The 13,020-nt window shown below is 43.5% G+C and overlaps 1 protein-coding gene across 3 annotated transcripts in view; it reads right to left on the reverse strand.

The window, feature by feature from the left end:
- Positions 1–13,020, reverse strand: part of Srebf2 (sterol regulatory element binding transcription factor 2) — a 58,728-nt gene that overhangs the window by 13,835 nt on the left and 31,873 nt on the right. For all 3 annotated transcript variants that reach the window (XM_048803075.1, XM_015501850.2, XM_048803076.1), the window contains exons 8-11: positions 11,712–11,904; positions 10,827–11,008; positions 8,514–8,790; positions 5,878–6,047 (exon numbers count right to left, since the gene is read on the reverse strand). In XM_048803075.1, the coding sequence (XP_048659032.1) occupies positions 5,878–6,047; positions 8,514–8,790; positions 10,827–11,008; positions 11,712–11,904 (822 nt within the window). The remainder of the gene's footprint in view (positions 1–5,877; positions 6,048–8,513; positions 8,791–10,826; positions 11,009–11,711; positions 11,905–13,020) is intronic.

A 13,020-nucleotide genomic window follows, 5' to 3' on the forward strand; every position in this document is an offset into this window, starting at 1 on the left:
AGGGGAAATCAAGGTCCACCTGATCCCTCAGAAGGGCCCCAATGTCACACGTTGAAGCAAAAAAACGAAGCCTGGTCAGGTTGTATGGCAAGAGGAACCCACAGAGACCATTAAGAAACTCATTCAGTTGAAATATACTTTAAAACTGAATTATTAAAAAAAGAAAAACTTATAACAAATCTCAGTGGAGGGGGAGCTTGATTTTAGTGGTTTGAAGTAATAAGAAATATAAATCTGGGATAGGCACCCACAGTCTGGCTTCTGCAAGGGAAATTGAGGAAATAACTTGTTACTCTTTTAATTTTCTTGGCATTATAGTTCTATGATGATTTTCCTAAAAAAATCTTTTAAAATTTTTCCTATATTTTATAGACATTGGAACTCTTTCCTAAGCAGAGACCCAGGAGTCCCAAACTGTTTAGGTCCTCGGCACTACCCAGACTCCTAGGCCAGTCCCAATTCCAGGTGTTTGTGCCTCATCACCCCATGTGGCTAACCATGCAGTTCTCAAATTGTGTGTCATGACATTCTGAAGAGACACAGCAAAGGCTCAAGGGAGCCAAGTTAATTTTTTTTTTTTTTAGAGAGAGAGAGAGAGAGAGAAAATTTTTTAATATTTAGTTTTTAGTTTTCGGTGGACACAACATCTTTATTTTATTTTTGTGGAGGATCGAACCCAGCGCCCTGCACATGCCAGGCAAGTGCGCTACCGCTTGAGCCACATCCCCAGCCCCCAAGTGAAATTTTTGAGGGAAATAACAATGCTCAACATCAGTTGGATACTGGGTAAACTACTAGATTGAGGTAGTTCACCGTGTCAAAGTGAGACTATATTACCTTCCTTTAAATGACATCATATTTTGGTGAAACTGAAGTTTTAGAGGTTACTGTGATAAAGAAGCAAGAATTAGAGCTGGGGTTGTGGCTCAGTGGTAGAGCACTTGCCTAAGTATGTGTGAAGCACTGGGTTCGAAGAAAGAAAGAGAGAAAGAGAGAAAGAAAGGAAGGAAAAGAAAAGAAAAGAAACAAGAACTGCCTGGGAACAGTGGTTCATGCCTGTAATCCCAATTACTTGAGAGGCTGAGGCAGAAGGATCACAAGTTCAAGGCCAACCCAGCAACTTGTGCATGCAAAGCAAGCATTCTACCAACAGAGCTATAACCCCAGCCCCAACCTCAGCAACTTAGGGAGACCCTGTCTCAAAATAAAAAATTAAAAGGGTTGGGATGTAGCTCAGTGGTAAAGTGCTCCAGGGCTCAATCTCTAGTATTTAAGGATAAAAAGAAAAAATACAGAAAACCAGTGTGGAACAGAAAATGCAGGGGTGGTGCCTAATCTGATTCTGAGGATTCAGAGATGGCAAGGCTCAATTTACAAAGGCATCCTATTATAAGTAATCATGATTATTAAGAATCAAAAACAGGGCTGGGGTTGTGGCTCAGTGGTAGAGTGCTTGCCTAGCATGCATGAGGCATTGAGTTTGATCCTCGGCACCACATAAAAATAAAATAAAGATATTGTGTCCACCTAAAACTAAAAACTAAATATTAAAATAAAGAATCAAAAATAATATTTCTTCTTTTAATTTCATGTGTGAATTTTTTTTTTTTTCAAATGGGTACTGACCTATTAAGACATAAATACCTATTTAGGATGTTCCAACTATTGATAACAGAACTAAACTACTACCACTGTATTAAAAAAAAAAAAAAATCAGACACATGATGCCATGAATCTAAACCTCTGGTCTAAACATTTTCAGAGGCTGGCTAGCCCTCCACCTGCCCCCAGTGCCTGGCTCATTTGTTAGCTGATTCTATCTCACCAACTCAAACCGTCTTCCTTCTGGATCTTTATTTTAAGAAAGTATCTGGGTCTCTTTAATTTACCCCTCCCAAAGGAACTAAACAGAAAGGGCCAGTTACCTTAGAAATAGATGGCAGTTGTTCTCCTTCCCCATCTTACTGAATATATGCAAATTGGGCAACACTACTAAAGTTCCGAATACTTATCCTTTGACCCATCATCATCATCATCATCATCTTTAGAGATTCAGTCTGAGGAAGCTCTCATAGAGGTGGGTGAAGACAATATAATGAGATGTTCCCTGAAACCCAGTGCGTAACAACAAATGCGGGAAATGACCCAAATGTCCTTTAGCAGCACCAAGTATCTCTGCAGAAGAAGACCACTATAAAGAAAGATGACCAAGCTGGGTGCGGTGGCACATGCCTATAATCCCAGCAGCTCAGGAGGCTGAAGCCTTAAGCAACTCAGTGAGACCCTATCTCTAAATAAAAAATAAAAAGGACTGAGAATGTGACTCAGTGGTTAAATGCCCCTGGGTTCCATCCCCAGTACAAAAAAAAAAAAAAAGACCAAGATCTATCATTAGGTTGAAAAAAAGCAAGCGGCAAAACAAGGTTATGGTATAATTACATTAAATAAATCACAATGTATAGACACATTAGTATGTGCAGTGAAAAAATTCTGAGAAAATATACACTAAATTATTCACTGCTTGTCAGGCATACAGAATGTTTTCTGGGGGCTCATGGTCAGGGGCATTTTTCTTTATTTGAGATAGGGTCTTGCTATATTGCCCAAGCTGGTCTTGAACTCCTGGGCTCAAGTAATCCTCCTGCCTTGGCACATACCATTGTACCTGGCTTTTAGGGATAATCTGTATGGGATTTTTGAGATGACTAGTTAATTGTAAAATTTATATGGCCAAAAGAAGAGCAAAAAATTGTCACTAAAGCTGGAGGACTGATATGTCTAGATAATAAGACCAACTAGGAAACCAAGCCTTTAGGGCTGTGTGGTGGATTCATATTTCCCAGAAAGCTGTCCCTAAACTGACCCACCACTTTTGGATACTAGATTTATGAAAAAAAGGCGTTGTACTCACTGCAAGAGAGAGAGAGAGAGAGAGAGAGAAAGAGAGAGAGAGAGAATTTTTTAATATTTATTTTTTAGTTTTCGGTGGACACAACATCTTTATTTTTATGGGGTACTGAGGATCAAACCCAGCGCCCCGCACATGCCAGGTAAGTGCGCTTCCACTTGAGCCATATCCCCAGCCCTGCAGTGGAGTTTTGGGTTTTTTTTTTTTTTGGTGGTGCTGGGGGTTGAATCCACAGCCCTATGCATGCAAGACTTGCACTCTACCAACTGACCTATATTCCCCAGCCTGATTTTTTTTTTTTTTAAATAACAACAACAAATAATATATGTATTGGGTCAGATAGACATCCATATAAAAAAATCAATTCCAGTGGATCAGGGATTTGTAATGTGAAAAGCAAAAAACACAGCTTATAGTAGACACCACAGGAGAACATTTTCATGACTCTGACACAGCAAAGATTGGCTGAACAAAACAAAGCATCTAACTATAAAAGAAGACTAATAATCTAGATTTCAGAATACGTAAATAAGTCAAAGGGGGAGAAAACATCTGCAGAAGCATATATCCAAAAAAGGATCACATCTAGAATAAAGAAGTCCCATATCAACGAAAAGACAAATAGCACAAGTGAAAAAACATGTAAGACTCAGTTGAATAGGGTTTTCACAAAGAGACTCTGTAATGAGATACACTAAAAGGACTAAGGAAGCCCCCCGCCGACACTACCATGTATTTGGTGACAGTGTGAAGGTGGAATTCAGGCATACCACTGGCACCATTTTAGAAATATGCATAATGTACGGCCCTGCAATACCTTTGCTCACAGCAGCACTATTCAGAAAACCTCAAATAGGAAGCAACTAAAAAATCCATCCACAATGAACAATCAGTGTTAACAGTGTAAAGCAGTGAGAATGAAAACCTGCAACTCCATGCAACAACATGCATGACTCATACACCTGACAGGGAGCAAAGAAGCCAGACACAAAACAGTATGCCCTGCCTGCTCTCCTAATGCAAAGTTTACAAAGAGGCAAAACATCTGAGTGATCGGACATTTATCCTGGGCTGGGGGACTTGGAATGACTACAAGGGGAACTTTTGAGATTGTTTCTTTGCCTTTTCCTTTTTTTTGCAAATATGCGTTTAGTTGTAGATGGACCCAGTACCTTTGTTTTACTTGTTTATGTGGTGCTGGAGATTGAATCCAGTGCCTCATGCATGCTAGGCAAGTGCTCTACCACTGGGCCACTGAGCCACAACCCCAGCCCTTGAGGTTGTTTCTTGATCTGTCTGCTGGTTAAGTGGGTTACTCTGTAAAATCACAATGGTGTACTTATGATTTGTGTACTTATCTACTTTCATATATTCCTCAATAAAAAATTTACAGAAGGCCTGGGGATAAGCTCAGTGGTAGAGCACTTGCCTAGCAAGCTTAAGGCCATGTATTCAATGCCAAGTAATACCCCCCGCCAAAAAAAAAAAAAAGCACAAAACCCAAAAACAATAGATTAAACTATGGTGGTAGAATTTACAATAGTGGTTAGCTTGAATGGGGTCAGGGAAATAGGAGAGGGCTTTCAAGGAAGCTTCTGAGGAAGCTGGGAACATTCTTTTTCATGATCTGGGTGGGTGGTTTTACACAGGTGAGTTCCTTTTGTGAAAATTCCTCAAGTTCAACTGTGTGCATTTTTCTCCAGGTATGTTGAACTTCACTAAAATAAATGTCTTCAAAATATTTTGGGGGGTGAGGGCCTAAAAATTACATGTGTAATTCGGCCCAGAGCATAAAGACAAACAAACTGCATAGGGGAGAGGCCTTGCCAATGCCTCCTACTCTTAGCCTGGATTCATATTTCCCAGAAAGCTCACTTTGACCTCCCCTAAGATCCAGTCAGGAGACCAGCATGCTCTTTAGGCAGCAGGTTAGTAATACCCCCCTCCAAAAAAAGCACAAAAAACAAAAACAATAGATAAACTATGGTGGTGGGATTCACAATAGTGGTTAGCTTGAATGGGGGCAGTACTCATCCTTGCACCGTTCTGAAGGCCTGACCCCTGTCAGATTGTATGCTCCCCAAGGACAGGGTAAAGGCTCTGCTCACTGTGATATGTCTACTCTGGAAGTGCCCAACCCAGAGCAAGTGCCCAGTAAAGATTGCTAAATGAAGGATGTCTTAACAATGGTCACAGAAACAGGGCCAAAACATGGAAAAGACCAAGTTTCTCTGTGCCCTTGTCACCTAGACTATAGGTGTGAACTTCAGGAAACAGTGTTACCATAGGACATATGCCTGTTCATTCTTAGCTTATTGCCTCCATTACTGAGATATGGAAACATGATAATTCTGTTTTGAACATAACTGAATGTGTTCAGCAGTCTACCCAAAGTGGGGCACTGTGTAAAATAAGGCTAAAAGAAAGTCTGAGGTCAGCAGATGCTGTGAACTAGCTGATAACAAGGATCGGGAATTAGCCAGCTGTGAATGCCCATGCTGGCACCTTGCCAGGCATATTGGGAGACACTTGATAACCTCAGTTCCCACCTTAGTTCTGACATGAGCTCTTTGCAGACAAGCACTGCTTTTCGTTTCTGGACTCATAGTGCTGTGATCAATAAATGCCTTTTGCGTGCAGAAAATAACCAAAAAATATAACCAGAAGATTTCAAGTATGAGGAGTTGAATGTTAATCCCTGAGTACAGGCCACACAGGGTCTCTGAAACAGTCTTCTTCCCTCAGGTCACCAGAATGTCCTGCTTATATGGCATATGCCTATAAGGGCCAGGAGTGGAGGAATCTTGGTCTGTTTCATTTACTGCTATAAGTATTTGTGGAATGCGTGAGTCAATGAATACCTCTCCTTCAGATGGTAGATACCAGAGTGTTGGCCCATACTGCTTTTTAGCTACTGGTTGGGGAAAGTGCTCAGCAGAGTTTTGTAGAAGGAAATGAAGGGTACTCACAGCCAGGAAGCCGAGCTTGCCTCCATACCGCGTCTTGAGTCCCATGGCAGCTGTCAGATGGATCTCAACCAGCATGCTTGGTGGGATTTTCTCCTCTGCACACTCAGCCAAGTTCACAGCACACAAAGCCATGTGTACATCTGAACAGGCAGATCCTGCAGGAAGCTTCCCTAGGGCAGGCAGAAACAGACACTAATGTTGACAGATTTCCCAAACCAAACATTTCCCTACGTTCTGTAGCACAATCAGAGCAACAGTGGTTCCCGAGGAGAAAGGAGTTGAGTTTTGTGATCAAACAGGTCTGGACGGGACACCAGGCTCTGTGACTTACTAGCTGTGTGCTCTTGTCTACCTCACAGGGTGGCTGGGCACCTGGCTCTGTAAAATGTGAGTTGTCATGATTGCTGGTCATTTTATAGGACTCAGAGGCAATATTTTCCAAAACAATGTCAACGGCATGGCTACATTCTGCTGATATAGTACTGAGTCTCCTAACATTTCAGTGGAGGTAATGAATACTTAAACCAAACAAGAGCCCAAAGTTGATTTGAATTATAATATATAAGCACATATCCCACTGAAGAGATAACAAAACTGAGCAATGATGGCCAGACGTGTGTGAGGTTGGCAGGTGGGAGGCCAGGAAAGGTCCACCTGTGAAAGCTGCACAACAACCCTCCTAGGGGCAGCCCTGAGGCTCGCTCATTTTTGCTTGAGTTGGTTTTCAAAGGCTGGGAAGAGGCAAAGTCAGGCCTCTGGACCTCACTTAGTTGTGTTCTTCCCACTTAAATCAGCACAGGAAACCTTCAGCCCTGTGATTCATAAAAATGTGTGTTGACCTGGGGTGTCTGTCTCCCCCAGTAGGCATTAAGCTTTCTCTTCAAGGGGAGAAGGGTAGAGTACAGTGGCAGCGTTCTGGAAACCATACGGTAGTCACCTGTCCCCTCAGTGCCTCCCACAGGCCCTAGTCTGGAGAATGCTCAGTGAATGTGGAGGGAATGAGTGATGTGAGGTTCCCCAGCTGAAATTCTCTAGAATTTGACAGCTAGTACAACACAGTCTCCTGATCAGAAACCTGGGTGAGGGGTTTGTCTGTTCCAAAGACACTTGAAAGGCAAAGAAAAGAAGCAGGGGAGCTTTGCAAATAGGGATTTCTTAAAAACTGTATAACTGGCTCCACTCCTGGCCAGCCCTCTAGCCTAAGTGCCCAAGTCTGTTCCACTTCTGGCTAAAGCTCCTTGAAGTCAGCAGTGATTTCCAGCACCTTCCAAAATCTACAATTACTTTCTGGCCCTCACCTTACTACTGGTGTAAGTCCCAGCAATAACTCACCCTCCTCTACCATCTCTGTCTTCGCTCCCCAAGCCACACTTCTCAATCTTCCTCTGACCTGTGACTGCCCTTCGCAGGCAGTGTCCACTCGGACTCCCATGCTCTGCCTGTCTTACTGAGGATTCCTTCCACATGTCTTTTCTCATCAGCTCCCTTGTTTTCACTCTCCCCTGCAGGCCCAGAGTCCACTTTCTGTCCCAGGATGCAGGTCCTGCAGGTCCAGCTACCTATAGTATAATTCCTGCCCATGTCTCACAGGCAAGTGTTCAAAACAAACGGCATCGCCTCTTCCTGGGAAAACTGCTCTTCCTCTGGTTCCCTTCACCTTCATCAGTGGCATCACCATTCACCCAAACTCCAGAGCAACAAGCCAAGGAAACATCCTGGCTGGCTCCTTTCTGTATCTGTCACATCCACTGAATCCCCAAGCCCAGTGAATTCTACCTGCTAATTTTTTCTCCATCTGTGCTTTCAGCATTTCTCATCTTCAAGCTGCCTCAGTTCCTATTTGGCCTCTGTCTCCAGCCTTAATCCTCTCAGATCCAACCTCTCTCTGTCACCAGGGAGAACTACTTCTACACAAGAAGCACCGATCGGACTGGGTCGTTATTTTCCAAATGCCCTTCAATGGATCCTACGGATACACTACAAGATTCCCCCACCTGCTGGAATTCAGATTCTTCCCATGCGGGCAGTGCCCTGCCCTCATGTCCTGGCTTTAGGACTACTGGAATATTGTCCTTAAGAGCTGACCTAGTGTGGGGCTTGGTGACTTCCCTCTGCCTGAAAGGCACACCTCCTGCAGAGCTGCTGACCTAGGCATTCTTCCTGTAGAAGCCAAGGCTTTATAGCCATCCCCCACCCCACTAAGTCTTTCTTAATCCCCTCCTTGTGCTAAGTCTACACTGAATTATCATCCATCTGCAGGGCTGACTGTGTCTCTATTAGAGCAGGAGCTTAATGAATAAAATAAATGATCATATTTCATTGATTCTAAGATACCATTAATTTTAAGTCACATATTAATTTAAGTATCACTACCAGCTAATCCACAATGTGTCATTATTTATAGGATACATCAAAAGTATAAAGATGTTTAAAAAAGGGGGGGAGGAAGTATAGAGAAGTTACTAGGAACAAAATGTGCAGCTTAGAGATGATAAACTATAGCTATGAATGAGGTGGAAAGTGAGTCTAAAAAAGCAATGTAAAGGGGGCTTCACTCAGGGTGGAGACCTGGCAAAGTGGAGGAGATGTCACGGGGCACCTTGCAGCAAGCCATGCAGTAGTAGCTGGTCACTCACCTGTGATGTGCAGCTGGTGCAGCCTATGATAGGCCAAGGCTGCATCACGCGCGCTGCTCTTAGCTTCATCCTCAAAGCCAGCTGCAGTGGCAGGGGTGGCCCGCCAGCGCTGGAAAACTTTCTTGAGCAGCCAACGTACCAGGCGCAGCTTCTGCAGGCTATAGCGGATCACGTTCCAGGAGAGGCTACAGGCCAGGTCCAGGCGGGAGGTGGGTAATGCCCGGCCCAAAACCGAAAGGCAGGTTTGTAAGTTGGCGGCAGCAGCTGCAAAATCTCCCTACAAAGCAGCAAGAGGGTGTATGGTGACTGGCTTTGCTGTGGATTTTTTGTTTTAATAGACTCCTATTCTCCCAACTCCATTATTAGAATCTGTCCTCATTAAGGAAAATCTGGGAAACTTCGGAAAGCTACAAAAAAATTTATATGTGTATACACACACACATACAAAGGCACACACACGTGGCTAAATAAATAAATATATGCACACATATATACGTATAAGTAAAAAGAAACTACCTGTAATTTCATTCCATATGGGGGAAAAAATCACTGCTAACTTTTGAGATACTTCCTAGCCTTTTAACTAAACTGGACTGCAGTGTGTTCATCTTTTGAGTAAATGCTGGTCAGAGTTCCCCACACTAGCTTTTACATACAAGATGGTAACTCAAATTTAGATGAACGGCATTGCTCCTTTAGGCTTTTGGGATCTCAAAAGCTACTGGTCCTCGGAGGCCAGTAGCAGCAGGCCCAGGGAGTCCGTGAGAAATGCAGACACTGGGACCCTGCCCCAGACCTACTAAATCACAACCTCTGGTGTTGAGATGTCCAAGAGATTCTTACACTGGTTGAAGTTTGAGACCCATGGTTTTAGGCAAACTCACAGCTGAACTACCCTAACCTGGGATCTCTTTGACAACCTGAGAGGGTCTAATGGAGAGTTCATGGTGCTATATTAACATTGTCGACCTCTCTCTACCCTCTCTCGGCCACGAGAAGCATTAGCGCAGAAGGTTTTTATAGGAAGCAGGATCCCCCACTTCTTCTGCTCTCTTTACCTAGAAGGTTGATTGTTCCTCAGACTCAGTTTTTGGTTCTTGCCCTTTCTGTCTCACTAATCCAGTTCTCCCCAAGCACCCTCTCGCAGCAGATGTGCAACTTCCCAAATACTTGGATCCTGACCCTTCTCAACCCCCACAGCCTGCCTCCTGGTCACTACTCACTCTACAAAGAACTTTCTCATATTTCCAAGCAACAAGGCCTAGAAAAAAAACACACATCTTCTAGCCTCTCCCATCTTTTGAGTTAACCCCACTACCACTTCCTTTTCATTTTACGTCTTGCCTATTTTTCAAGAGTCCCCTAATTTGTTTCTTCAGTTCTGCTTTTCCTTTAAACTCTAGGCTCTTGTCTTCATTTCTTGCCTGGCCTATTTTTCAAGAGTCCCCTAATTTGTTTCTGTACATTTCATTTTTCCCTCCTCCAACTTACCCTTCATATAGCTGCCAGAACGACATCTGTCAAACACAAACCTGAATCTGCCTCTAGGATATCCATCTTGGGAAATGGCTCCTCAAATCACATCTATATTTTAGGACCCACAGCCATGCCGTGATTGACAGATCCAGGCTGGCCAATCAGATTCTCAATTGAAGGCACTGCAGCTTGCAGAAGTTTACAGGCTCAGTCAGGGTTTACTACCTGCTGAGGAATGTTCTGGTTCACATACCTCCTGAGAAGTTTAACTCTCCCTTCAACGCTTTGAGTTGCCACTGAATCCTTCCCCTATACACCCTTTATTTATTTCAAATGAAAACTTTCAGCTAATTTTCCTGCTCAAAAACCTTCCCTGGTTTTCAGAGAATTGGATATAAAGCCCTAAATCAGTTACTGGTCAAAGTTCTAATTTGGGCTTAAAATTAACCACAGTACTGGTTTTTGTCCTCATTCTCTGACACTCTGTACTCCAGACACACCCATAGAACTTGCCAATTTCCAAGTAGCCTGTGTATTCATGCTGCTATCAGCTGAGAAGGTCCTTCTGCCATGCCCGCCTATCCTTCTAGCCCTGGTCAGCCCCACCCACACCTCAGGTCCCCTCAGGCAGAACTCATCTCTTCAGATGTACTTTATTCTTCCTGTCATACCACAGACATCTTGTGTCCACAGCATGATCTACACATAGGTACCCTTTCCTCTGAGTTACCACAGCAGCTGCCACAGGTCTTCATCTATGCTGGGGACTCAATATCAGTCCCTGAATTCTTTGCCCAGCCGTGGGGATGAAGAGAAAAGGTGGATAATAGAACTCACTCTGGCAAGGTCCAGGTCCGCCTGCTTCCGATGCCTCCAGAAGGTGATTGAGGAACGGGAATGTGGCCGGATCACCGGCTCCCCATGGACCAGCAGTTTCACAAAGACACTCAGGACAATGACACCATTCACTAGCCACAGGAGGAGCGTTGGCATCATCCAGTCAAACCAGCCTCCAGAACCTAAAGAGGGGTATCTCAGCAGGCTCCTCATGGAACAGCCAGGCAACTAACAGACCCCAGCAGTATGACATCCAAGAAAGAGCCTTCTACCTCATTTTCAGAAGAAAGGGCAGACAATTTTATAGTCTAAATAGAAATCCTGTAGCCCTTGTCACCATGGAGCCACAAAAATCTTAGCCCAAGGGGTTAGGACATTGGTTTCAAAACCCAGGTTAAAAACAAACAAACAAACAAACAAAAAAAAAAAACACAGGGCTGGGGATGTGGCTCAAGCCGTAGCGTGCTCATCTGGCATGTGTGGGGCACTGGGTTCGATCCTCAGCACCACATAAAAATAAAATAAAGATGTTGTGTCCCCCAAAAACTGAAAAATAAATATTAAAAAAAATTCTCTCTCTAAAAACAAAAAACAAACAAAAAAACACCACCAACTCCCCCAAATAGGCACTATCCCTGCCCTCCCACCTGCCCAACCCCAGGGTAATTAGTGCAGTACAAGTTTCTGGTTTGTTTTGCTCTTTCTGACTGAACTTGGGTGTGCCTTGTTATCTCCACAGTATAGTTTATGCCAGTCCCTGTCAGAAGCAAGGAGCCCCCCACTCCTTCGCAGTCTGGTAGATATGTTATGTGGTTTATACACAGGGCCCTTCTCTTGCCATAGCAGTACACTACACCCAGGTGGCATGAGGGGCCCCCTACCTACCTGATTCAAATGACAGTACACTACGGCCAGAGCCTGTGTACGGGTGCTGATCGGAATCATGGGCCCCTCCCCATTGTAGGAGGGAAGTCAGCGGGTTAAAGGAGAGGCCCAGGAAAGTGAGGACACACAGCAGAATTCGAGAGCGGTCCACCATGCCAATCGCTACAGGAGGAGAGTCCGGTTCATCTTTGACCTTTAAAACAGGGCTTCAGGGTTAGAATACTGCATGGGCTTTTATAGCACTTTACTTTTATATATCATACAAGAGGGATCATCCTGTGAGGTTTAAATTCAAGACCATTAAGTCAGACAGGAATAAAAACAGGAGGGAGTTAAGAAGTCCACAATTCACAAATGATTTCTCAAATATTGGAGCACTCTTCCTCTCACCCACCAAGAAAAGAATGTTTCAAAGAACAAAGGCAGAGAGATTTTTCTCTTAAAACAGTTATTTCCACAAAAGAGAACACACTGCATGATTCCATTTCTGTATAATTTCAGAGGAATCAAAACAAATCTAAATGACAGGAAGCTGGTGGATCAGTAGTAGCTGCCTGAGGCTGAAGAGTATGAACTGTCTGCACACGTGTGAAAAGAGAGCTTGAGGGCTGATGGAAGGACGCTTTACATTTTGATTACAATGTGCGCATGTGTTAAAACTCCTGGCCCTGTACATTTAAAATACGTAATATGTTGCTGGGTGCAGTGGCAGATGCTTGAATCCTAGCAACTTGGAAGCCAAGGCAGGAGCATCACAAGTATGAGGCCAACCTACCTTAGCAAGACCCTGTCTTAAAGTAAAAGATAAAAAGCAACTGGGGGTCTGAGGTTATGGCTCAGTGGTAGAGCACTTGCCTAGCATGTGTGAGGCACTGAGTTCGATCCTCAATGCTACCTAAAAATAAACAAATAAAATCAAGGCATATAAAAAACAAAAACAAAACAAGAACTGGGAATGTAGCTCTGTGGTAAAGCAACCCTGGGTTCAATCCCCAGTACATTAAAAGAAAAAAGAAAAAAAGTACATTTTATAGCATTTAAATTTTATCTCAGTAAAGATGATAAAAGACCATGCTTCAGCATGATTCTACCTAAAGGACTGAGCCTGTTTTAAAACCAGAACATTACTTCCCCTCACTCTCATTTTATAGAAGGACTGGATACAAAGGATCTGGTAGCTAATGAGGTCCATAGTGACGGAGGGAAGAAGGCCAGAGTCAGATTTCCCAAGTCCTCCCCTGAGTCCTGAAGTGTACATATCATGTCACTCCCTTTTAATATTTTAAAAACCATTTGAAAAATTTTGATG

Source organism: Marmota marmota, unplaced genomic scaffold, assembly GCF_001458135.2.
Source record: "Marmota marmota marmota unplaced genomic scaffold, marMar, whole genome shotgun sequence".
Taxonomy (NCBI): domain Eukaryota; kingdom Metazoa; phylum Chordata; class Mammalia; order Rodentia; family Sciuridae; genus Marmota; species Marmota marmota.